This window comes from Chiloscyllium plagiosum, chromosome 43 (genome assembly GCF_004010195.1).
Source record: "Chiloscyllium plagiosum isolate BGI_BamShark_2017 chromosome 43, ASM401019v2, whole genome shotgun sequence".
Lineage (NCBI taxonomy): Eukaryota > Metazoa > Chordata > Chondrichthyes > Orectolobiformes > Hemiscylliidae > Chiloscyllium > Chiloscyllium plagiosum.
Genome location: NC_057752.1, coordinates 10,451,215 through 10,478,431, shown reverse-complemented (window position 1 = coordinate 10,478,431; position 27,217 = coordinate 10,451,215). Strand labels below are relative to the sequence as shown.

General features: G+C 40.7%; 1 protein-coding gene and 1 long non-coding RNA gene across 3 annotated transcripts in view; one reads left to right on the top strand and one right to left on the bottom strand.

Annotated features, from left to right (window-relative positions):
* The window catches only part of LOC122543371 (collagen alpha-1(II) chain), a 77,983-nt gene that overhangs the window by 7,401 nt on the left and 43,365 nt on the right, over positions 1 to 27,217 (top strand). For both annotated transcript variants that reach the window (XM_043682019.1, XM_043682020.1), the window contains 20 exons: positions 2,651 to 2,683; positions 3,050 to 3,082; positions 3,186 to 3,239; positions 3,528 to 3,629; positions 6,307 to 6,384; positions 9,889 to 9,933; positions 10,105 to 10,158; positions 10,638 to 10,691; positions 10,807 to 10,860; positions 11,728 to 11,781; positions 11,960 to 12,013; positions 13,790 to 13,834; positions 14,060 to 14,113; positions 14,883 to 14,927; positions 15,423 to 15,476; positions 22,972 to 23,070; positions 23,549 to 23,593; positions 24,944 to 25,042; positions 26,477 to 26,530; positions 26,981 to 27,088. In XM_043682019.1, coding sequence (XP_043537954.1) covers positions 2,651 to 2,683; positions 3,050 to 3,082; positions 3,186 to 3,239; positions 3,528 to 3,629; positions 6,307 to 6,384; positions 9,889 to 9,933; positions 10,105 to 10,158; positions 10,638 to 10,691; positions 10,807 to 10,860; positions 11,728 to 11,781; positions 11,960 to 12,013; positions 13,790 to 13,834; positions 14,060 to 14,113; positions 14,883 to 14,927; positions 15,423 to 15,476; positions 22,972 to 23,070; positions 23,549 to 23,593; positions 24,944 to 25,042; positions 26,477 to 26,530; positions 26,981 to 27,088 — 1,218 coding nt within the window. The remainder of the gene's footprint in view (positions 1 to 2,650; positions 2,684 to 3,049; positions 3,083 to 3,185; positions 3,240 to 3,527; positions 3,630 to 6,306; positions 6,385 to 9,888; positions 9,934 to 10,104; positions 10,159 to 10,637; positions 10,692 to 10,806; positions 10,861 to 11,727; positions 11,782 to 11,959; positions 12,014 to 13,789; positions 13,835 to 14,059; positions 14,114 to 14,882; positions 14,928 to 15,422; positions 15,477 to 22,971; positions 23,071 to 23,548; positions 23,594 to 24,943; positions 25,043 to 26,476; positions 26,531 to 26,980; positions 27,089 to 27,217) is intronic.
* Positions 7,246 to 27,038, bottom strand: LOC122543372. The gene is made up of 3 exons (XR_006310011.1): positions 26,958 to 27,038; positions 11,697 to 11,812; positions 7,246 to 7,391 (listed from the first exon to the last, which is right to left on the bottom strand). It is a non-coding gene; the product is annotated as an uncharacterized LOC122543372 (long non-coding RNA).

Sequence of the window (27,217 nt, the reverse complement as noted above, 5' to 3'; positions counted from 1 at the left end):
TTTAACTCTTTTTAAATCTGCAAATTTATAATAAGCGTGTAGCCACACAGTCCTTCTCCTGTGCTGTATACAGTTATTATTTTTCTGTCTTTGCCGGTAATTTGTCCCCAGGCCTCTCCATTCTTCAAACCCCCCTCTTTCTAATAAACCATATCTCCCTGATTGAAACCGGTTTCTGCTCACCTCTGAAAGTTCACCAAATTCTTTCTGAGATTTTGGTTTTAATAAAAGCATTTGGATGTGCAAGCAATGCAGTCAAATACTCTGAAAAAGTCGAGTGAATTGTAGCCCTTTGCCCAGCTGGGGGCTCATTACTTATTACCAATAGGACATTAGGATTCCTACGAGAAACGAACTGATCTGCATTACATCCTCCCACCATCTGCAGCAAATTCTTAGCACAAACAACCCACACTTGTGCGGATGGTAATTTACAGTTGGGCTGATCTGTCAAAGCTTTAAGGACCATTTTGTCTATTACTGCATGGTTCCTTTCACATGCCCCATTGCTAGCAGAGTGTTCTGCTCCTTGCCAATACCTTTTCTGTTTATATTTGCACAATATCTGTCTGCATCATTAACAAACACCTCCCCATTATCAGTGAGATGTTTGGGGGTCCAAGTCTGGTCCCGATCTACTTTTCAATTTCTTTATCCACAATAATTTCTTATCTTTATTACGCATTATTATTAAGTCATGAAATCCGATTTCCAACTCTACAAATTGTTTTTTACTTTATTCCACACTTTTACATCTCAGCCACTACTGTATTAAAATTCCTTGCTAAGGGCAGACTTACTAAAGGCTGTGACAGTGTCCCTCAGTGCTGCTTACAAATTTCACATCTATCACATAGCCTTTCCTTTTCATACTCCGTCTGCCTTATTTCTGGGTCCATTGCGAAAGACTTTAACTTTCTAGAAGGTGGATGGAATCAACTGCCTGTGTAATTTTAAGGTAATTGACGTTTTGTCTTCGACATTTCTACCACCTGATGTCACCAACATTTCTTTAATTTCTTCATTGGAGATGTTCTTTTCTCATTTTGATTCATTTGTGGGATGTGGGTGTTGCTGACAGGCCAGCATTTAATGCCCTTCCCTAGTTTCCCCTGGAGATAGGGGTGGTGAGCTGCCTGCTTGAATTGCTGCAGTCTATATACTGCAAATTGTCCCACAGTGCTGTTAGAGAAGGAATGATATGTTCTATTAAAGGAATACAGTAGTGTTCAGATCATGTGAATTGCAAATTTGCTAATTTTCCAAATACAAAATCTTTAACATTTTCCATGTCCAGTTTTGTTCTCACTTTCTTCACTGCTGGCTGACTTAAGGATATTAATATGTTATCATCTCCAAGCCTTATTCTGGTGGAACTTACAAATTCTTAACTTTGTTGTAATCCCTATTACCCAGAGTCTAGGTAGCATTTCGACCAGTCAATTCTGAGCACTGTAGATGTGCATCCACTGTCTAACACTGTACAATTAAAAGATACTGGCACCAACACATTCATCACTGCACTGAAACTTCTTGTGACCAATATGATCTCGCTTTATCCATATCTCCATCTTCTTCCTCTGAATCTTGCACTTCATGTTTAGTGTTAAATGCTCTATTATACCATTTGGGACAGTTCATGTATTTTGAATCACATCTAAAACATCAAATGACCACACTCTCTGCACTCATGGAGTTCAGTCTTTTACTATAACTCCTAAATTCTCTTCACTTTTTAAAATTTTCAAAAGCATTTCTTTCTCATTTCTCTTGGTTAAAGTTTGTCTTTGATATTGTTTCCTGTGAACTGTGTTTGGCTGGTCTCACCAGCTCATTGGCCCTTTTCTGTTGTCTGGCCAATTTCCCATTTGCACCTTGAATGATTTTCATGGATATTTTTTATTGCTTCCGAAATTTGTCCAAGCAATGTGTGTCTTTCTACAAATTTAACTCCCATCAAAACTAGAAGGCTACATTTGCTACTTTAGCATAGTGTAATAATTTAAATAGCAACACAGACTGAGAAATTCCCAGCTGCAGTCTTGTATACAATCTACTGAATTCCATTCTGCATTCCTCTACGGAACTACCTTCACTGTATATAAGTTTATCAATATATGTCCACACTTCACAAGTCAACTGTTTGATCACTGTTATTCATGAAAGTTGATCATTTATCCAAACATTCTTCTGTGTTCAAATCATCAGACTCCAATTCTTACAAAAAAAAACTTTGTTGCTTATCTTCCTATTGTATAGTAGTAAAACTGTCATCCTTTGTTCCTTCTGCACATGGTTACCTTATTCTTCCATAGGTCACAAGATTCAACTTGTGAAAACAGGACTGGCTGATCATACCCCAATAGTTTCCAATTTAGCTTCATCGATCTTTCTGAAACCTTCTCCAAATCATCCTTTGGTTAGCATATTGCATGGTTTTCAATCCTCATCTTGTCAACAGTGAACCTGTGTTGCCGATGTGAATTCCACAGGTGAAAGTGCTGGTTAGACAGTCCGATATATAAACGTTGACCGTGTGCTTACATACATATATACTGTTCAGTGCTCATGAGGAAATAAGATTTAAGCTGTTTCACATTGTTTCTACTCACCAGATTAAAGACTCTTTTCTTCTCTCAAATCAATTTAGGGACAAAAAGGTGAACCAGGGGACATTAAAGATGTAAGTTGCAATTATGCTTTTAACTATCACTGGAAATTATGTTAACTTCTCTGCTTAAACCTGGGGCCCAGCCTTTCACCTTACCATCAAGGTGAAAAGAATAGGCATGTTCAGGCTGTGGTTGCTTCAGCATTTATCAGATCCCCACATTGACTAAAGTGCTACACATTAAGCTGCTGAAGACTTGGCTCAACATCCTTGGAATAGTTTCACCTTTGGTATTAAGCACTAATATTGATTTTAAGTATTTGAATGTTTGATTTTTAAGGATCTTATTTACTGCTGAAATACTACTCCCGCAGTCTCAATAAGATTGCAAACATTGAATCCATGTATATTCATTTACCTTTTCTTTCTTTGTCCCAGGTTGTAGGACCAAGGGGACCTCCAGGCCCACAGGTAAGCACTTCATATGGAAAGGCTCCCTCTTCTACTCTTTGATGATGTTAGCATTTTAGACTGTGTTCTAAACCTCAATTTTTGTGCATTGTTTTTCTGTTAGGGACCATCTGGAGAGCAAGGCTTAAGGGGACCACGTGGAGAGAAGGGTGAAGCCGTGAGTGAACTTAATACACTTATTTTTCATCGTCTCTGACTCTGTGGTTCTGCGCAAGTGTCGTAACTTTAGGCTTTAGCAGGATGTCTTTAGCAAGATGTGTTCCAGCATTCGAGACTGCAGCAGGAATCAGAAAAACGTGTCTCTGGAACAGCAGCTGCTGAGAGCTGAACTGAGATGATTTGTACGTGTAAAGGTCGCATTTCTCCAACTGGGAGTCAGTCGTGAGAAGTTTGCTGTTTGTTGTGCATGATTTGAATTTTGTCTTCTATTTCATTCTCATTGCAGGGTGCGCCTGGTCCCCGTGGTAGAGATGGGGAACCTGGAACTCCTGGAAACCCTGGCCCACCTGGACCACCTGGATCATCCGGCATGTCTGACTTTGGCGGAGTAAGTATCACTGAACTGACAGGAGTTTCATTTGCTCCTTGCACAATTTATTCTACTTCTCGAGTCTTAATCGTATCCTTTTTTCATATAAGTTTCTATTCTCTCCACTCCATGACTTTTTAAGATGTAGGTGACAGTGATTCCAATAACATGGGCACTGTGCAGTGTGTAACCATCATTAACAGTCAAGCTGTCTCATTCACTGAAGTCATGTATGTACAAACACACATGTATGTACAAACACACATGTATCTGTAAACACACAGAAGCAGAGAAGTTCCTGATCTTTAAAACTTTTTTTCGCGATCAAAACATAACGAGCCAATATTGAGTTCTAAGCTCTCAGTCTGAATCTGAGTCAGGAGATGCAGGATTGAATTCAGGCAGGAGCATAATCTTCATGTTGGCTGATCTGATTTTTAAAACATTAATCACATCATGGCCATTTTAGTTCAAATTGATGTTGGCACGATGGCGATGCTACAAGATGGTTGGCAGCCATTCGCCAACGTGTGGATTCTGATTGTAATGTCATTTTAAAATCTGAGATCCAAAAATATCAAAGTTGTCCAAATTCGTGCAACAAAAAAAATCTCATAAACAAATCCCCAGCATTTCTACTTGGATTAATGCAAGATGATGATAACACAAAATATCAGAGAGTTTCAACCCTGGTTAGTCAATAGTAAATGTCTCCATGAGTTAGTGTTATCAAATCAATTGGGGAAGGTGTCCATAGGATGCAAAAGTAGATTTGTTATTTTTCTTGGTAAAGTGACTCAGATATATTAGTTCTAGAAATATGAATTACCTTAGCTTGTGACAGCCTTACAATGGGTCAGCAGAAGTTAGCTTCTGGATTGTGCAGAAAAAATGTCAAACATTTACAGATGACACAAAACTTGGAAGCCTTGTGAACTGTGAGGAGGTAGTTTCCTTCAAGAGGAAAAGATTAGGAAGGTGCAATGGCACAAAGAGGCAGCAGATGAAAGTTAATATCGTTCACTGTGAAGTGATTCATTTGGGTTGGAATATGAGGAGAAACAATACGAAACAAAGATACAATGCTAATGTGGGTACAGTTACAAGGGGTGGAGGACGCAATTTTGTGGGGAGGTGCCCTTGATGAGCACAGGGTAATCTCCCAAAGATGGTTGACCATGGGCCTTTGCGTCCAGAACTGAGTACTCGCAGGGACAGGGAGGCAATGGGATTCAGAGTACACTTCCACCTGCCTAGTCAAATTGCCTTTCCACCTCCAAGCTTTCAATCAGCAAGTGCAGCAGACTCCAGCTTTAGTGAGCAAAGCAGTCGGAACTAACTAGTGTATTTTACAGAAAATCTGTAGAAAAGAAAGGTTAGATGGAGTTCACAACCTGCACCAAAACTCAGAGCAGTCACAGTCTCCCAATTTGTCTTCCATTTTAGTCTTCTTAGCTGCTAAAGTTAGTTATGCTGGAATAAGGGGAAGGGAAGCATTTGATAACTGCAACAAGAAAGTATCTTTGCATTAGGTACATTTGTTACTTGTTGTTCTGCTTGTGCTATATCAGTTCCAGCTTAGCTCAGAGCTAAAGAGGCTTCAAATACAGTATCATAAAATTAATAGCAGCCAAGGCAGACTGATTAGAGGCAAGACTTCAATGGCAAGGCAAAAGCTCCTTGTAATTGCCATTTGTAATCCAACAGAACAAACAAACTTCAATGACAGCACATTATCATAGGTTGTTATTTGATCCCACATCAGTGGGGCTAATACCTGCATCTATGCACTGACAACTTAAATAAAAGTCATAGTGATCTTGTAAAGAAAGTTACACTTCAGTTAAGAGGAAATTTGATTGACGTGTTCAAAACAATGAGGCATCTGGACAGTGTGGACACGGAGAAACTGTTTCCATTGGGAGAAGGACTGAGAAACAGAGATCACAAATTTAAGATAGCTGGCAAAAGCTTTTTCACACAGCAAGTGCTTAGTGTCTAGAATACACTGTCTGAATGGAGGAACCACGTTCAATCAAGGCTTTCAGAAGAGAATTGGATCATTAGCTGAAGAGTGAAAATTTACAGGGAGGCAGGAGAAAGGCAGGGGGGCTGCTCTTGCTAAGAGATGGCATGGACAGGATAGGCCAAATGGCCTCCTTCTGTGTGTCACAACTGTATAGTTTGTAGCAAATTAAAATAACACCTCTCTTTGTTGTGCCAAATAACGTGCCTCAGTCTCCATTTTCTATTTTCCAATTCCAATGGTGAGGTTGTCCATTGTTCCCACTGAATGGGCTTGGCTTACAGTGTAGGTATGTTTAGTCTATCTGTTCGCACATGTTCTGACACACCTCTAGAGCAGGTGGGACTTGAGCCCAGGCCTCCTAGTGCAGAGCTAGGGACATGAGCACTGTTCCACACAATGTAGGCTCACATGAAACAACATCAAGACAGTAGGACTGTCAACTTCAATAGAGGGAGAAGACTTGTTCCAATAATCTGAATTTGAAGCCAGGCCTCCCAGAGTGTAACATCATGCAGAGCTCCTGATTAGACCAACAGTGACGACTTGAGACTTTGTAATATTATGCATGTGGATGTTGGATATTGTTCTTGCTCGAGTTTCCAGCACAGATGATACATGTTTTGACAGTGAATCATGGTGATTTTAATCTTTGTTGTACTCCAACAGAACTTTGCTTCGCAAATGGCACGAGGGTTTGATGAGAAGGCAGGAGGTGCTCAGATGGGTGTCATGCAAGGACCAATGGTAAAATAGGTTTTTATTTCCCAGCAATATTCCAGCCTCTGACACCTTTGATTGCAATGCAATGAACTTGCTTTCATCAAACAATTTAAAAAAGTCATATACTTTACATTTTGTGTCTAAATCCTGCCGTAATTCTTTAAGGAGAGATTGTGTGCAGTGTTAAATTAATCCTAATGAAAACCCTGTGCAATTCCTCACCCTCATGCCCTTCACATGTAGCCTTCATATTTACTATGAATGCACACATCCTGCCATCGCTACTCCATCACACATAGTCCTCATATCATAAACACAGCCTTCATCATTTATCTGTCCACATATGTTCTATAGGAGTCTGGAACACGCTGCCAGGGGTGATGGCGGAGGCAGATACAATAGGGGCGTTTGAGGGACATTTAAATAAGCTGATGAATATGAAGAATTGGAGGGACATGGACCAAGGACAGGCAGAAGGGATTCGTTTCCTTTGGCGTCATGTTTGGCACAACATCATGGGCCAAAGGGCTTGATCCTGCGCTGTACCATTCTGTGATCTATACCCCAAACAAATTATACCTATTTATAAGCCCCACAACTGACAAAGCTATGCAGATCCAGCCATCAATTATCTTCTCTGTGTCCTCCTCACCTTGAAGTTTGGGCCATTCTCTCCAGTCACTGTTGAGTAAACAGTAACAGGCTGTCCTATTATACCTGTCTAATCCATTACATTAACCAAATCACATTCTATTGCTTTCAACCTTCTCAGGCTGCAGCAGCCCAACACCTTCCACTATGGTCACTTCTCATTGATAGCCTTGTCATTTTTCTTTTGCAGCACGATTAGAGAGCCCCTTTATCACTCCTCCCTGTTTAGCGAGTATAATTCCCATAAGTAGCAAGGAGCTCAAGTGCAGACAGTCCATTTATATTACCAAAAAAACTCCAGTTTTCATACTTGCATGATGCTTTTAGCCACAGAAAACACAAGGGTGTGGCGTTTCCTCTTGATTGTGTTGCTTATTGAGCTAAATGTAAAAGAAAAACAAACGATTTCAAGCACAAATTAATGTGACATGACTCAAAATTCCTCAGTCTTTTATGCTAGTTTAGTAAGCAACACACTAGAAGCTGCACCCTGCCATAAAACAGCAATATCGCACTGGGATTGATTTACATTGATATCCCATTGGGATCACAGGATTGGCATTCGATAATATTCCACAATGAACATGGACTATTGAATTGACCCTATAGTCTTTGGAAGACTGATATAATTTACTCTTAAGTCAATTTTTGCTACCAATCTTGATTCTAAATTATCTCTCCTTCTCATTCTTCCTTATTCACTGTCATTTTCAGAACATGGCTCATGATATTGATTTTTTAATCCCATTCTCAATTTGCCCAGTGGAGATTTGACTACGTCCTTGGTTGGAAATCCTTTTACACAATTAAGTCATTTTCTGTAGACCACTCTCCTATATGTTAGGATATAATCTTTTTTTTTAACCTGTCTTTCCTTTGATGTCTTATTTATATCATTTTGTTTGTTTTTAATGTGTATGTTCTTTGCCTCTATGAGTGCCTTTGGTGTTGTAACCAGAGTTCTTTCAAAGTTGTTTCAACATGTTTCTCTCTATACATTCCTTTCAAGCTCATTGAATCAACACCACAACAATCTCTTTTGTGTGCTGACCATTTCAAACCATCAGTGTTAATCCTGAACAAAGTTGTTGCTCACTGTCTTGAGTTTTTTCTTGTTGCTTTTATAAGCTGCAGTCTGCCTCAGACATTCCATTCCAAAAGCTTTTCAATCACAAAGTAATATTTCCTAATTCTTAGAATTTGCTCTGCTTCATCTTCAGATTTTATTTTCCATCTTTAGAACTGCCCTCGACAGTCTTTGATCCTGTCATATTCTCCTGTCTTCCTGACCCTACTTTAATGTTCACACCAGCAATAACCTTGTGGCCTTTTACAACTTTCTGTACAAACTCCATCTCAGGATAACAAAGTTTGGGAGAAGACTTGTAGCTCGGGTGTTCGTTGTTGTGGTTCTGTTCGCCGAGCTGGGAATTTGTGTTACAGACGTTTCGTCCCCTGTCTAGGTGACATCCTCAGTGCTTGGGAGCCTCCTGTGAAGCGCTTCTGTGATGTTTCCTCCGACATTTATAGTGGCCTGTCCCTGCCGCTTCCGGTTGTCAGTTTCAGCTGTCCGCTGTAGTGGCCGGTATATCAGGATAACAGTCCAATTCTCACATCTTCATGGTCTGTCATCAGTGCATACAACTGACTTATATTTCTGTTGAATAATTAACTTCCAGTTTCACAATAAAATTCCTGTCAGATAAACAAGGATAATTTTTCAACTTTTCATTACAAGTTTTCAGGACCTAACCATGCACACACCAACCCAATGTTTTTCCCTTTTCCTGTCTCATATTGCCCAAAACCCTTTCAGGAGAGCGGCTTGGATCTAATGTTCAAACTCTTAAGTATTCTCACTGGATTTGAGAGACATTAATCTTTTAAAAATGAAACTATTTGTCCATTGAATGATTTGGTCTGTCAAATCACATTCACATCTTCCACGTCCCAATTTCGAAGCTCCTTCTGTGTCCATCATCAGAATTATTTGTGGAACACATTTTTGCCAGTTCTGCTTCATTTGTCTTCAATTCTGGAAAGTAGATATTCCTCACCACCAGTAACAATCATTGAAGTAGGCTGGATCAAGTAAAAGGGCTAGAATCGTGACTACCTATTTCCACACCTCTATATATCCCTCTTTATAACCAGTTGGACCTATATCCTCTTGATACTAATTTAGAATATCTATACCAATATATACCTGCCTAGAACTACTTATACCCACATTCCCTTCAGCACACAAACATCCAAAAATACTTAACTCCTTATGCATGCATGAAGCTTCTTACAAATCCATTCTTAATAACATGAACTTGCAAGTCGAACTTTCATCTCCCTGTCCTTATGTTGATCCTTACGACTGAGTAAATCTAGATGACATTTTCAGCAATCAGTTCCATACACTGTTGAGATGCAACCTCTATCTAATACGACACAGTTAGATGAACCCGTGACTACCAGAATAAAGCTTCCAGTGATTCAGGTTATTCCTGCAGACTGCTGATTATCATAGTTTTCTGCCTTCAGTTCTCTGCTTCATGTGCCACTTCACGAACCTTTCTGTTTCACTTTGGACAGTTCGTCGCATAATAACATTTAGACTCACATTTGAAACACCTGTAAATGGTTCCCCAGGTACCCATGGAGGTCCTCCATCTGCACACACTTGATCTTATTTTATACAACGAACATCATACATCATACATATTGAACCTCTGATCCAACTTATAACTAGCATCATATCTATGGGTACCTCACGTCCAAATCAATATGCCATCACCCATCCCAAAGTATTGCGGTATGCATAAGAAATCATGTGTTGATAATTACAGGTCCATACCACCTCTCACTGGCTCTCTTTTCTATTTCCAGGGCCCCATGGGACCCAGAGGACCCCCAGGACCCACAGGTGCTCCCGTAAGTATTGACTGCTTGACCCTCTTTATTGTGGTTAATATTTAAGGATTAAATCTAATGAGTATAGCACAGGACTGACTGAAAAGAGTTGCATATAAGATAAAAGAATTTCCTGTAATGTGAGGTACTAAGTCCTGAGAGTTGTCAATAATGGCTTTGTTCTCTTGACAGGGCCCTCAAGGGTTCCAAGGATCTCCTGGAGAACCTGGCGAATCTGGTGCTGCTGTAAGTACCCAGCACAGCATGACTAAACCCATTTCATCCGGACTCTTCATAAAAGCCCAGTCGTAATTCAAAACCTGTTTCACTAACACAGGTAAAACTGGGTCCTAACAGTGAATCTGAGATTCTCAACTCCAGATTCTACAGAAAGGACAATAACCCAGTATATTCTTGATTGTGGTATAGGTTTGAAAATGTAAATGCTGTAATATACTAAAAGAAGGTAGTGGGATTAGGATTGAAGTAGTAACAGCAGTTAGGAACAAACAATTGATAGCACCTGAACAGGTAGAATGGGGAAGTTGTATTTGCTATCCCTTTCTGTGGCTATTCACTGAACTTGGGGGCCATCACTCACCAGAGTGTTTGACAGCTTTTATTTGGGCAAGGGTAGGGGAAAGGGTAACGTCTCTTCCTGGTCCTAGACTCAATGGACCTTTATGATTCTCTGTTATAAATGAATGATCATTTCTCTGTTGCAGGGTCCCATGGGTCCTCGTGGTCCTCCTGGACCTGCTGGTAAACCTGGTTCTGATGTAAGTTTTCTTTAGTCACTGACAACCTTTTAATTCTCATGGTTTTAAACTCGATTTAGACAATGCTGCATGGTAACACAGGTAGAGCTAACAGGTGATTCTATCTATCCCACAGGGCGAGGCTGGAAAATCCGGAAAACCTGGTGAACGCGGACCCCCAGGGCCACAGGTACAGCAATGTCCAAGTTGAAGTAACACAATCATCTCTGGATTAAACATTCCTAACTGAAATTGGCATTATGCTAGCTCACAGGCATATTTGCCTGTATGGTCAGTATTTTACTCCCAAAGTAGAACGCAGTGAATAAATATCCAGATGCTTAAAAGAAAACAAGAAAAATAGAAAACAAGAAAGAGGAATGATACATAAGGATAGAAAGACATGACATTCCGTTGAGCTACAGCCAATCCAACCCTGTAGATTAGAAATTAGCAAGTAACTTCAGTTTTCTAAAGAAGACTTTCAAATGGGTCTAATTCTGGAATTAGCACAGTCTCCAAGGATGTGAAGACTGAGCTGAGTCAGGTTTCTAACACCGCTCTCCAATAATCCAGGTTAAGATTTCTATTCCACACGTGGTCTCTGTCTCACAAGCCAATGCCTTCACAATAATTACAAATCAGAGTTGGAGCACTTACACTATGAATGAATACTGACCAGTATTACAAAATTCACATTAGTAGTCTCTCAGCAGCTTCAGAACAGTTTTTACATGAAAGCATCTTTAACTACAAGCCACTACATGTTGCATTGCACGAAATGCCCAGCAATCAGTACAGGCCTGAGCAATTCTGTTATGACAAATCAGCACATGTCAAACGTTTTGCTGCAAAAAAAATCTATAACTTTATGGCATAAACGCAGATTATTTTCTTTCTCATTTTGTACAAAATAAAAACCAAAACTGCATCTTGGCCCTGTGCAGAAGTGAAAGAAGCATTCAGTGCCTTTATGAAATAGAATGATTATCCTGATAATTGATGATAATTTTGCTGAATTTATACCTCAGTCACCTTTTCTCCTTTATTTTCCCAGGGTGCTCGTGGTTTCCCAGGAACTCCAGGTCTTCCAGGTGTCAAAGGTCACAGGGTCAGTATCAGACTAGTTTGGATATCCGAGGCTAAAATGTGACACATAAAGCTGATGTTAACAAATATTCAATGTTAAACAGCAAAGGCCATTCTTCAGGGCCGTATGATTTACTACCTATGTTTAATTAAATAAAAGTGATTTTAACCTGATTCATTGTTTTGTTTTCACTTCACAGGGTTACCCAGGTCTTGATGGTGCTAAAGGTGAAGCTGGTGCTGTAGGTGCAAAGGTACAGAAAATAATTTAATACTTCATTGGAGTGTAACTGCAGTCAAGCCCAGGACTTTTAAAATTTCTGTTTATTGGGAGTCTTCACTGAACAAGTGTACTGCAGTTTGAGAGAGGCCTGTCCAGATATGTACCAGTTTGGAAAATAGAACGTAGAGAAATATTGGAGCTCAGGCCAGGCTTATCTAGAGATTTTACAGTCTGTGTGAAAAATAAATCAGTCTGGAATAGTACTATGTTGAAATATCCCAATCAGGGATAAACCTGTTATGCTTTAGTCTGGGATAGACCTATGCGAAAATGTCTGTGAGGGATGTTCCTCCATTGAAACATTCAGTCTAAATTGTTCTGGCCCATATTTAAGTCTGTGTTTAAAATTGACACTGGCAAATAATGTGGGTCTGAGTTTTTTTCCTTGAAGCTGCTTGTTTTCGAGTAATTCCCAAAGCAGAACATAGAGGAAATGATAGTGAGGTGTTCTGCTGAATTCACACCCCCAAGGATGGGATCTTAACTTCTTTTCCTACCCTCCCCCCCAACTCACTCCTCCACAATGGATGTGAGTTGCCATCACTGCTATAAATGACAGTGAGGACGTGAGACTGAGCACCTTAGAGGGTTTCATCCATTGTTAATGCACCAATAACAAGGCTGGTAATTGTGGAGATTGTAATGGAACAGGAGGACGCTGTTGTATTATAGCACAGATCTTAGAAAGGGACTACACCTTAGCAACATAATCCAACATATAAACTCTGACTATACATGGAAGTGTGCGATTTCATATCATTTATATAATTAGCTGTTAATAAACTTCCAGATATCTGTTTCGATATGAACCTGATGTTGTAAGTTCTATGAACTAACATACAGAAAACACAATCACATTTGAGGCAAGAGGAGGGCAAGGATGTATATTTGGTCACCTCTTTAAAGCAGCCATCCTCAGTGTCTAGTTCAGTATCACAAGGGCTCACTCCGAACAATCTACCAGTGCACCTTGCTGCATATTACAGGCCTCTTGCCCAATTCAGCAGTGGACTCAGCATTCTTTGTGCAGCACCATAACATTTTCCTCCTGGACTTCCAGAAGAGCTCAAGTAGTTTTTAGAATGCTCCAGAATAACAAACTGATGGAAGTTTACGACATGGGGCTCTGTTCTTGCATAAATCTTGCCGATTTAATCTGTAGCCCCAAGCCATAAGTAAAGATCATTGTTTAAAATTGACATATTTTTTGGAATTTGTCCAACAGAAAATAAATTTCCTTTCAATGGATTAATTAAAAGAGAATGAGGCTGAGAATGCACTAGACTGAGGAATCTCCATCCCTGAATATTCACAGCTATCTCAGATAAAGTATAAAACACTCAACATGAGGTTTTGAAGGTCTTTCGAGGCAGATGCTACACCTTGACCTTTAAGGTCAATACATAAGGGTGGGGTTAACATAAGGGTGGTGTTGGCGTGTCCCAAGCAACAACAAGAGAGGGGTTTCATAACAAAAAGGAAGATGAGAAAACTTGGACCAGTCTTGTCTTTAGTAGTTGTTACAGGGGTTCGTCTGGGGATTGAGGTTGTTTCACACTGAAATGGCAGTTGAGAAGAAGTCAGAAATCACAAAGGAAGCAGTTGAAAATGTTAAACTTAAGATCAGATATTCATTTGATCATGGAGGGATTATCATTAATGGCTGTTGCTGACCTTTCTATTCTTTAGCTGCACTTTGGCCACTGACCATTCTCAAAATGATAACCCCTCTGCTCTCTCCAAACAGGGTGAAGCAGGTGCTGCTGGAGAGAATGGAGCTCCTGGTCCTATGGTGAGTAGGAATTTCCCATATAGCTGCAAGCATTTGGTCCTCATAAAGTGACAAAAGCATACTGTCATTTCTTATTGTTATAATTATAATTGTATTGATTCAAAATTTTGATTGTCATGTTGGAACATTTTATATATTGCATCAAATTTAAACAGCATCTGTTGTTATGATAACCATCATCATTTATTTGTGAGACTCAAAGGGGTTGCTATCTTTCCTTTGCAGGGTCCACGTGGTCTGCCTGGTGAGAGAGGTCGTCCTGGAGCTCCTGGTTCAGCTGTAAGTAAATCCCAACCTTCAAACTACTTTCATATAAATGGCAAGCATCGACATCAAACGTACACAGCAAGCTGATATCATCCAATAGGTGGCATTCATTTCACATTCACACAGAATCTCTGATTTAAATTGGTTTAGAAACTTTGGGCTGAGTCTTATGTTCTCTTGACTGTGTCCAAATTGCATGGAGTTTTCTGGAAGGTTTCTCACTGCAAGGCTTACTGAGAATCTCACCATGCCACCTGTGAAAAGCATAAACAATGGAGTGAGATGCTGCCAGTGTTGAGGTGGGTCTTCTTGCCTGATTCTGCCTCACATCTCGCCATAGCACATGTTATTTGGACCCCTGTAAGAATTTGCCCCACATTTTAAAACCAGGACAGATGAAGTTTAAATGGGCCAAAAAAAAAGTCACGAAAGTCAGAATAAGGCAAAAGTTCTTTGAGAGAACAGACAGAGGTGCAATGGGATAGATAGGAAAGGGGAGTCTATTGAATTCAACAGAAAGATTTTTCAGAGAGCTAGCATAGGAATGATGGGCTGAATAGGCCTCCTTCAGTGCTCTACAGTTCGACTAAAACAGAGAATACAGTAGATTATCTCTCTCCTCATCACTGCTGGTTCAGATTCTTACTGCATCTATTGCACAATGACACAGTCACATTTTGTGCTTATTTTACAGTTAAGTTGTTCTTCAAAGTAATCAGACAATGCTAGTTTGCATGAAAACTGAGATGTCACACTGATACCCTGCCCATTTATTTCACAGGGTGCCCGTGGTAACGATGGTCTGCCTGGTCCAGCCGGTCCTCCAGTAAGTATCTCTAGTTAAATATAGGTTTTGCACACATTGCCAGGTGTGGAAATCGCGTCTGGTTCAACCAAAAAAGTACATCTCCTGTTTTGTACTCACTCACCACTGCATTCAAATTATAATCTGGTTAGTTCTCACTATATTTACTTATTTTGCAAAGACAATATTTAACACTGTTAAATAAAACTATTTAGTTAATTGTTAATTTTGCTTGTCATAATATAGTTTGAAATATTTATTGATGCTTTATCCAGCTCAGATAATAAGGCATTGTGGTTCAAAATGCAGAGATTAAAGCAAAGATTTTTAATATGTTCTCCTCACAGATTTTTTTCGATGGGAGTACTATACTCCACTGGTCTTTTGGCTTGTAAAAGATAGAAATATTTTTTCTCTGTTGTTTCTTAACATTGGCTAATTCTTTTCAGATGTTGGCTTTATCTTCTATTTCACAGTGTTGATTAAATCTCTGCCATGTCTTTTCTTCCCCCTCAGGGTCCAGTCGGTCCTGCTGGTGCTCCCGGTTTCCCAGGTGCTCCAGGCGCGAAGGTGAGTGAAGGCTGTTGGTGGTAATTGCTAAAGCTGTTCTGGACTGTTAACAGCCTGAATGAGCAGCAGTGTGATGGCATTCCTCTCCGAGTCTGCTCTGAATGTGAAGCGATGTAGAGGCCCCTTCCTACCCCGCACCCACCCTCTCCTGTGAAGTCCAGGGGAGAGAGAGAGAAAGAAAGAGAGACTTGGCGGGATAACAAGCAGGGCAGGAATCCCAGCTTCTGAAAGCCACAAGCTGATTAAATAAAGCAAGCCTTTGAGCCTGGAGTTCACTGAGAAATGTACACAGCGAATTGAGGCCACAGGCAACATTCTTTCATCAGTCCATGAAGTGCAGCAGGGGCACCGAGTGAGAGATACCGATGAACAACTGGTATTCATTTATATTCCACCTGCAATATAAGCATTGAGGTTGCTTAACTAGACCTCATTCATTGTTTGAACCCCCATGCTGCTTGAAGGACATACTCATAAAATACTTTCAAAATGTTGTTTTTCTGAAAGAATGATCAAACTGTCAGTTTTGAAACCGAAAAGGTTAATTAGTTTACTGGGTAGCTTGGCCATTATCCTTTTAACCTGATTCAGGGGATGCATGGTGGGGGCTGGAAGGCCCTTTACCACAATATTATCTCACAGTTTGTGTTTTGTTTAGTTCAAGCATAATCCCTGTCCTTGCCTTTTTATTTTGGTCTTGTCTCTTTAATTAAAAAGACATCTTCTGATGTCTTAATTGAAACAGAAATTATTTAAAATGTTATTTGATCTGAATAGAAATGCATCCTATGCATAAAGCTTAACATAACAATTTCGGTTTATATAGCACCTTTAAAGTAATAAAACATTCTAAAGTGCTTGACAGGAAGGATATAAAGCAAACAGAATATGATACAAAGTCACATAGGAGGTATTTTGTTAAATGAATGGTAAAATGTCGGAGAACAGACTTGAGTGTGTTGAAATAGCCGAGTCTAGAGAGAACAAGGGCATGAATGAGAGGTTCAGCAGTGGAGAAGCTGAGATAGGGACAAAGTCAGGAGATATTTTGAGGGAGCTGGGTGATGGTGCAAATATGTGGTTAGAAACTCATATCAAGGTCAGATATTGACTCCAAGATTGCAGTTGGCTTGGGACTGTTCATAGAATGATAGAATCCCTCGAGTGTGAAGCAGGCCATTTGGTCCATCAAGTCTGTACTGACCCCACCCTCCCTCCAAAAAGCATCCCACGCAGACCCACCCCCCATACCCATATCCACTAGAGGGCAGCACGGTGGCTCAATGGTCAGCGCTGTTGCCTCACAGCGCCAGGGACCCGGGTTTGGTTCCCAACTCGGGTGACTGTCTGTGTGGAGTTTGCACTCGTCTCTGCATGGGTTTCCTCCGGGTGCTCCAGATTCCTCCCACAATCCAAAGATGTGCAGGTTAGGTGGATTGGCCATGCTGAATTGCCCATAGTGTTCAGGGATGTGTAGGTTAGGTGCATTAGTCAGGGGTAAAAGTAGAGTAATAGGGGAATGCGTCTGGATGGGTTAATCTTTGAAGGGTCAGTGTGGACTTGTTGGGCCAAAGCAGTCTGTTTCCACACTGTAGGGATTCTATGATTCTATAGCCAACCCACCCATCCCTGGACACTTAGCATGGCCAATCCACCTAAACTGTGGGAGGAATCCGGAGCACCTGGAAGAAACCCACACAGCCAGTTGCTTAAAGCTAGAATTGAGCCCAGGTGCCTGATGCTGTGAGGCAGCAGTGCTAACCACTGAATCATCATGCCACCCCTGTTGCCAGGGAGATGCATGAAGTCTGTAGCTAAGAAACAAAGTTCAAATAAAACACGGACTACTCATGTAAAGCTCTTCTGTAAAAAATGTGTTGGTTCTGATTTTTGAAGCCCAAGTCAGATTAAAGTGGTGTAGCGATAATGAACAGACAATTTGATTTGATATCTAACTTTTTTTTATGTAAGGAAGCGTAAAAAGTGTGTCAATTTTGGCTTAAAGCTCCTCATTCTTAGTGTATTCATCGAGAAACTGACAGTTTTCTAAAGGGTCAGGTAGTGTTCTGGTGAGCTGGATAACATGAAACCAAGACCAGAAAACAGAAGCAGATAGCTCCCCAGACATGAAGAATAATACTGCAAAGGGAACCGGATCTCCCTTTCTCTCTCTCTCTCTCTCTCCCCATCCTCCCCATCTTACATTATAATGGAGTTAAAAAGCTGCCTGAGTGCATTCTGTCACATGTCTCACCATAATATGCTTCATGCTGCTGGGACAGATTTTATGTGTCTGGGAAAGTTATTAAAAGCAGGCATCAGACAAGAGACAAAAACAGACAAGCGAGAGGAAAGTGAAAAATAGAGGAAATGCAGCAAGCCCACAGATAAAAGCTGAGCTGATAAGAGAAATTCTATAGTGTAAAATGAACCTAAATTTACATATCTTTAAGATCCATTGTTTCAACCTAATTGTTAAAATTGGTCCCATTGTCTCATTTCAATTGTACTGTCAGACTAACATTGCCAATTTACCACAGTGAGCACACTCAGATATCACTTCCTGGTGATCCAAAAGTCCCAAATATAACATTGCTCACAAGTCAGGCCCAACACTGCTGTTTACTTCAGCTCCCACTGAACAACTGGGTTCAAAGTTTGCTATTGTATTAGTAGATTTTTCTGTCTTCGTAGATAAACATCTTGCATCATCCAACCCCATTAAATGATTCATCATATTTGATTGTTAGCCAATGTTCCTCCCTCAACTAATAATAATGATAAAATCAGTTTACTCGGTTGTTCATCTCATTGTTATTTTCTGTAAGACATTGCCAGGACAGAATGGCACTACACTTCAGAAGTGATTTCCTTGTGCTTCTGATAGTGTGATAGGCTGCTGTATAAATGCAATTTTTTTTTAACTTTTGGTCTTGTGAGTCTGGGTTATGATGTATTTATTGCGTGGCCCCGAGTTGCTCTGATGGCCTTAAGAGTTAATTTCAGTGGGGAACTGCAGTCTCAAATAGGCCAGTCTGGGCAGGTTCCATTCCCTGAAGGAGATCAGTGAAAAAATTGGATTGTGGTGACAATCTAGCAGCTTTGTGGTCATTGTTTTCTGATGCCAGCCCACTGATTGGCAAATTGTGGAATTAAAAACATTTTGGATAAAGTGGAATTTGAACCTATGACCTTTGAGTCAGTTGTCCTTAACCATAACCTGAATAGCTTTCTCTAATATTGTTTTGGATACATTTGGGAAAAACTCAGATTCATCTTTTGTCTGTGGCTCAGAGATACACTTCCAACACAATTAGCTGTGACCCTTGATCTGAATTCAAAAATTAAGTTGAAAAGTTCCTTTTTATCTGGAGCTACTTCATAGTAAATGATCCAGAAATGCAGCACAGATTAAAGAAGAGAGTTTGTCCAGTAAGGCAGGCTGAGTCTGAATATTCTTCATTTAAATTCAGTATTCTCGTGCTGCCCAAGAGCAAAGTTGATCCAGGAATATATTTGATTCAATATTCTTGCTTAAATGTAACTAGTAAGAGAATCAGAAATGTCTTGAATTACTGCTTTGTTCAGACTTGATGCAGGTGTTTTTGTTTTTTCCTTAACTAAAGCTTGGCTAATGCATCTCTGGCTCTGTAATTTGCCAGCTATACCCCACCTAATTCATTGTGGGTCATTCTTAGCACACAGAATCATATCACATGATCACAGAGTAGGCAGTATTGCCCCTAAAAAGATGCAAAGACCATCACAAAGGTAATTTTGAGTATCTGGAATTTACCTTACCGGAAAATGTAAAGGAAGTTGGGATTTTTGGGGGCAGGTAATTAACTGGAGGATAGCCAATTTCAGTTGGCTGAGAACAGATCTGCCCTGGATAAAATAGAATCAAAAGACTGGCAGGCCATAATTGTAACTGAACAATGGGCTGCCTTTAAAGAGAAGATAGATCGGGTGCAGTCAAGGTACATTCCCATAAGTGAGAAGGCTGGGGCAACAAGAGACAGGACTACAAGAGGATATATGTCCATTTGGTAGCAAAAGTGCAAATCTGTGAAAAGTTCAATGGGAAGAGAAATAAGAGGCAAAGATAGAGTATGTGAAGAGACTGGCAGCTAATATAAAAGGAAATCCAGAAGTCTTTAATAGGGATATAAATAGTAAAAGGGTTCATAAAGAAAGGGGTGGAGTCAATTAACATCTACACATGGAGGTAGAAGGCAGGGCTAAGGTATTAAATGAGAACTTTGCAGACACTGGATGGGTAAAACGTTGATAAAGAGGAGCTATTGGAAAATCTGACTGAACTTAATGTTGATAAATCATCAGGACTGGATGGGATGTATCCATAGATAGTGAGGGGTGTAAGGGTGGAAATTGCCGAGACACTGGCCATAATCTTCCAATCCAACTCAAACTCAGGGTAGTGCCTGAAGACTGGAGAATTGCAAATGATACATCCTCATTCAAAAGGAGAGGTAGAAAGATAAGCCCAGCAGCTGCAATCCCAATAGTGTAACCTGAGAGGTGGAAAAGCTTTAAGAAACAACAGTCCAGGGCAAAATTAACAGTTACTTGCACGTGTGTGGATGCATTGATTTGTTGAAAAAAATCAGGTTTGCCAAACTTGAGTGACTTTTTCAAGGAGGTAACAGACAGAGTTGATGAAGGAACGCAATCTCTGTGGACTTTCAGAAGGGATTTGATAAACAAACCTAGAATTCATGGAATAAACAGAACAGTAGCAGGACAGTACAAAGCATCTGAGTGGCATGAAATTTAGAGCAGGAGGAAATAGTTTTTTTTTCAAATTAGGAGGAAGGTACACCGAGAATTTCTCAAGGATCAGTATTTGGACCCTTGCTTTTCTTGATCTATATTAATATAGATCTATAGGACACAATGTTAAAATTGTGACAGAGACAGGTTGATACGTTTTCCTGTGTCTGCCCATTGTAACACAGAGAAGTGTGATATGATTCATTTGGTCAGCAAAGAGTCAATAGATAGTAAAGGACATAATTCTAAGAAGCATGCAAGAGCAGAGGGTTGTGGGTGTATATGTGCACCAGTAGTTAAGGCTGATAGGACAGTTGAGAAATTAGTTGACAAATGGGATCTGGACTTGATGAATTGAGACACAGCATGCAAAAGCAAGGAATTTATGATAAATCTGTTGTAAACACTGGGTCATCCTGAATTGATAAATCAAGTTCAGTTCTAGGCATCACACTTTAGAAGGATGTGAAAGTTTTAAAGAAAATGCAGAAAAGATTCTCAGAAATAGTTTCAAGGATAAGAAGGTTCATTTGTGAGGGTCAATTGGAGATGTTGGGATACTTTCCTTACAGAAAGGAAATTTGGGAAGAGTATTACAAGGAAAATCCTATGGGTTCTGGAGATCTGAAATAAAAACTGTGAATGCTTGAGAAACTCAATAGGGTTGGCAGCATCTGTGTGTAGAGAGAGAGAGCAGTTAATGTTTTGACTCCACTATGACTCTTCTTTGGAACTGAGTTCTGAGAAGATTGGGAAGAGATTTGACAGAGATATTCAAAGTCATCAGGACTCTGCCCAAAGTGGAGAGAGAGAGTGAAAAAGTGTTCCTGTTGATGGAAGAGCTAAGACCCAGAGGACACCAGTCTAAACTGAATGGCAAAAGAAGCGGAGGTTATATGAAGTGAAGCTTTTCTTACGAAGGGATTGGTCAGGATGTCCAATGCGCTGCTGGAGAGTGTGGTGAAGGCAACGTGAATCAAGTTCTCTTTAAAATTTAAATAACGGTTGAAGAGAACAGTTGCAGGTCTACAGGGAAAGTCAGAGTGGAGCTTGTGGGTTGCTCTTCTGGAGAGCTGGCACAAACATGGCAGGCTGAATGACTTCCTTCTGTGTTGTAACCATTCTATAATTCTATGAAAAGAGGAAACATTGGGATGACCTCAGTTAAGTTTTCAAAATTATCAAAACAAATTGCTAAACTTAGTCCAGGAATTTTATTCAGATATCAAAGTCGGGATAACAAGGACATTCAATCAGAGCTTTCAGCCAAAGGGTAATTGAATTGTGAAAGAAAGCTTCCAGGGACATGCATTGACAATGCCACTGAGTCCAACAGGCACCACTTTTTCCAGGGCAATTAGAAATGGGCAACAAATACTGACCTTGCCAGTTACACTCACATCCTGTGAACAAATGGGCATAACTATATCAATAGAAGTACACTTTATGAACATCACTTGGCATAACCATACCTAACTCATCACGCATACTCCATACAAATATGACTATCCATAATCATGCCCAATCACAGGAGGCATCTAAGCCCAAAACTAGTAGGCATTTGCACCCAAATACCTGGATGTACCTCATACCAATGCCATTGGGCACAGATATGTCCAAATCACTGGAAACATTGGATACCAATACATCTGAGCATAGCCAAATCAAAATTACTAGACATTCTCAAACTAACATCACTGAATATTGCAATACCTATGGTTATGGTCATGTCACAGTTCATGCTCCCTTGCCCCGGTCATAACTGTGCTTGTATCACTAGGTATGGGTCAGAAATATATAATTAAAAAGTCTTTAGCTAGATCAATTGACATGACTTGCACCCATTCACTGGTGGTACTCCATATCCTATTCACTGGACATGTCCCTTCCAATGCCATTGGCCATGACCTTGCTCTTCTAACTGGGCAAGGCTTGTTATAATCAACCAGGAGAAAGTGAGGAACTTCTCCCCACCTTCATCTACCTATTGCACTCTCAGCTACCTTCCCCCCAGCTCCCCCCTCTTCCCATTTATCTCTCAGCCCCCCCAGTCCACAAGCCTCATTCCTGATGAAGGGCTCATGCCGGAAACATTGAATATTCTGCTCCTCGGATGCTGCCTGACATGCTGTGCTTTTCCAGCACCACACTCAAGACTTGTTGTAACCATAGATATAGTCATGGTTCTTAAGAGTATCAATGGAAGTGGCCTATACTTTGGCATGTAGCCATGCCATGAGTCATACCCACTCCTGTATCACCAAGTACAGTTCATACCCATACCATTAGACATCCTTTGTCCATATTACTGGTTGTGTGTCACTAAGGATGTCGCGATGCTTTGGGCTTACTGGTTTGGGACATTATCATACTTAAGGGTGTTGTAAATCTATTGTATTTAATTTATACTACTTCATTGACTCTGGATGTCATCCATTAAACCTTAATGAGTGGTGCTGCTCATCATTGCACCTAACCCATTAGCTAAGGATTTTCCCTTTGTCATGAAGACTGGAGAAACAACTGCTTCATTTTCCAAAGCAGCTTTCATGATGCAAAGTTCAACAATCCTTTCAAATTGTTGAAGCAGCCAACCAGCTATAACATGCAACCAGATTGGTCAATACAATTTATTAAATTGATCATATCTTTGGATTGTGCACACTGTCCTAATGCCTGTTTCCTTTCTCATTCCACTCAGGGAGAAGCTGGTCCAACTGGTGCTCGTGGTCCTGAGGGTGCTCAGGGTTCAAGAGGAGAGTCAGGAAGCCCCGGTTCCCCAGGCCCTGCTGGAGCTCCTGTAAGTTACTGAATCCATCGCCAGACTTGCATTTTGTAATTTCTCACCAAAGGACAGTCCTCACGTAACTTTACAGGCTGCTGCTAAACGCAGACTGAATAACAAGTAGCCATCCTTCATGTGTTGTATGTCTTCAGGCTATGTGACTGTAGTAGTTTGATCGTGCGCTCACACTGAGTGGCTCGACTTTTCCCAGTGTGGCCTAGAGGTACTCAGCCCAGGTATAGCTGTCTACATTCCTGAGTACATTTGTTCTGTATTTATATCCAATTACATCTGTCAATTTCTGATCCTAAATATTGTGAACGCAGATCAACAAAATATGGAATTCAAATCATGAATCGCAACTATATTCTTCAATTAAGCACATAAGCATTATTTTTAAGAAATGTTTTAGAAATATAAACATTATTTGTGCCTTACTATTTTGATGTTGATGCATGACATTGACTTATGTGTCTTCTGTCTCTTCTGACAGGGTAACCCTGGTACTGACGGTATTCCTGGAGCCAAAGGTTCTGCTGTAAGTATAACTTAAATATAAACTTGGTGTTGGCACTTACTAAAATTATCTATGAACTGTCAAGATAGGTTTGAATTTTCTCATCTGACAGCCATTTAATTGTAAGTGATTTTAAAATGCTGGGGAATTCTAGACCCATGATACTTATTATAAGGATGGCAATCATGTTATGATTTACAACAGTAGGCAGGTGTTGGTGTAGGGGTGAGGGGTCTTGTAAGATGCACCATCTGCCCTACCTACCACCTAGCTGCCCACCCTGACCTCTCTCCTAATTTACTGGGCCGGCGAGGTGTTGAGTGGCTTGCCCCCACCTTGAGGCTCTTAAGGGCTTAAGTCCCATAGCTTTCCCCTACTGCTATTTTGCCCATGGCAAGTGGAGATCACACCAAGTGGGCAGCTTGGCATCTTTAATTGTGTAGGCCTGATATTGGATAAGTTGGGGGAGTGCAGTAGGCATGGTGTCTGTGCCCACTGGAGGCATTCCCTCCCTCCATTCTCCAAGGTTATACCAATTTCCTACCCCTCCAACCTTGAACCCTTAACCCGTGTCCTCTGAAACAGGGCCCGATCAGCCAGGACTCACCGAAGCCCAGGCTATCTCTTCACTTTGGCCTCCATTTACTTTTCCTCTTGGGGACTGACTATAGTTCCAACAGTGGCCACTGCTGGCACTTGGCATTGCCAGGACTACAGAGCAGCCTAGCTTCTGATTGTCTGGTAGCTGTCCAGCTCTCTAAGGCAGGGCATGCTCCCCTGCTGGATGCCTTGCCCTTAGCCAATTCACAGCCATCAAACACTTAAAGCTACTCAGTAAGTTTGGGACTGATCCTCTATCTTAAAGCTTCTTTCCCACACTATCCTTATCTCCTTTCACTCACTCAGCAAAGCAAAAAATCTATTGAACTCTCCCTTAAATATACTTAATGGCTGAGAATCCAGAGAGGCAGGGAATTTCAAAGATTTGCAAGATTTTAAGTCTCAAAACCACAGAACCCTTTACTATCCTCAGTGTTCCCATCGTTACATCGTCAGTGATTTTTTAAAACCAAAACTAGCCATCACCCAGCCACTTGAATCCTTTCTGGTTCATTTCTATTCCTTGGACCCTTGCTTGCCAACCTAAACCATTGGCCTTGGTTCCTCCACTAGATGTTTAGATGATGCACTTTAACCAAACCAGTATAATGCCTGTATGGTATTGTTCACCATCTTAGAGTAAGGGAACATGAGTATGAAGCCTATATTTGTTATTTATTTCACTTAAAAGTTACAGTTGTCAAGGCCTGGTACCTTCCTACTCATCCCCAATCTATCGGTTAATGCTAATTTCTTTCCTTCTTCTCCTAGGGCGCTCCTGGCATTGCTGGTGCACCCGGTTTCCCTGGTCCACGTGGTCCTCCAGGTCCACAAGGTGCTACTGGCCCTCTTGGTCCTAAAGGTCAACAAGTAAGTAAAAATATTCAGCATTCAAGAATATAATTTCATTTTGAAATCTCCTCAATTGGAAACCTCTGGAACGTCCATTACTTTCAGTGGAGTGTTGTGGTCAATTTTAACAGATAAATATAAATCAAGCTATGCCAGTTTTCATAATGTCAACCTATAAATAATGCCAACATTCACCACACAAATTTACATCAAACTGCACCAGGCCATAATCACACCAACATTTTCACATCTTCCACACCAAATGGTGACAAGCCAGTCCTGACATTGACTGTTAACCAGAAGTATTGATGGTCACTAACAGGAAAGCACTGACCATTTTTATCACAACCTAGTCCTGGACATATATAAGTGCAGACAACATCAGCTGTGGCTAAGGCTCAGAATTCTCAGAGCTGGGAGACACATTAAACAATGCTATTGCCAAGTTTGCCTGATGACTGTAAGACAATGTGCTCACAACTGAGTACCAATGCAAATGTCTCCACACATTCCACTTTCATAATACCAGCGCTAAGCGGAACTGAATATTACCTTGAATGGTGAGAGACTGAAGCCCGAGCCTGGCCACTTGCCCGGTTTATCTTGGCATCACCCGTGACACATCCTTCACGTACAGATAGCGCCTCCTCAACATTGCACTCCAACATATCAAGAGGCTACTTGCAACAGACAAGCTCCTAGAGGAGGCTAACCTCCAACCCTTATCCAGTGACCACCTCACCTCGCCAGCAGTATGCCTTCCCTTATTTCACCCCATATGGATTAATCCACCAACTCTAAGGGGTAACAGCTGAGGATCCATGGCAGGAGGTTTAGCTGGAGAAAATATCCCAACAGATATCACTCTGTCATCATAGGCCCCACTGCCTCTCCACCCAATTTTGATCTCCCAGAGCAACAGTGATCCTTTTTAAACTGTTGCCAGATTGGCCAAGGCCTCTGCACTGCATCATAGAGTAATGGAGCAGAGGCCTAATTAGACTGAAGCATGAACGAATACGCTTTTGTGTTATGTGATATATTTGTGTGATACTTTTGCTTAATCCCCTTAAGTTATGTGCTACTGTTAGTACTTCAACCAGGTGCTACAGAGCTTAGAATGCTGTCTTCAAACAGCAAAATACTTCCGACACAACCAAGTTTAGAAGGATTGTATGTAGAATATTTCTCCTTGGTGTTTCCAATTCCAGTGGACAGTGAAAATTTCTCTCAGCCAGCAATGTACTGTATTAAACAAACGGTGGCAACAGTGCGAAAAGGCAGCAACCCTGAATGTTAGGTTTTCATCCTTTAACTGGACAGGCCTTGAATGGAGTCTCAGAACTAGATGGAGCAGCAAGTCTGCCAAAGGCTACTGTTTATGAGCACCACTGGTCTAGATTATGCTCTCAATCCCCAATGTCTAATGCTAACAATTGTTTTGTCTCACAGGGTGAGCCTGGTGTACCAGGATTCAAGGGAGAAGCAGGCCCAAAAGGAGAACTTGTAAGTATTAAGAAAGATGTCTTTTTTCTTCAGCGTTAAAAGTATAGGTAATTCTTTTGATTCAAATAAACATAAATACTGGCCAAGATACCAGGGCAGACAACTTAAAAATGAAGAAAATTAGCAAGTATATCTGGAAATCAGGCAGAACGTTTGTGTTCAAAGGATATTCAAATGATTAGATTTTGACATTGATGCATGACTGAAGAGATAAATAGCTGTATGTCCAAAAAGCGAAATGGTTGCTGGATATGGTGACGTTAAGTAGGTATCAGGAATAGATGGCTTGTTGGGCCGAATGGTTTTCTACTTCTGAAACAAACTGCCTATTTTTGTACATGACTTAAACCTTAAATGTTTTAGATTATGTTTTAAATCCACTCTATTGTTTTTAATTTCTTTGTGAATGTAATTAGAAAGTGCTCACCCTTTTCCTGATGCTTCCTTTAGGGTCCTGCTGGTCCTCAAGGTGCTCCTGGCCCGGCTGGTGAAGAAGGCAAGAGAGGCCCTCGTGGTGAGCCAGGGGCTGCTGGTCCGAATGGTCCTCCTGGCGAGAGAGTGAGTTTCCTCCAATCACAGTTTGCTTCTTAGGAGATGCACATTAGCTGCGCCAATGACTAGAAGAGAACAAAAGATGAATGTTTCGCTTTTGTGTCAGATTTTAAACAAAGATTCTAAAGAAAAATA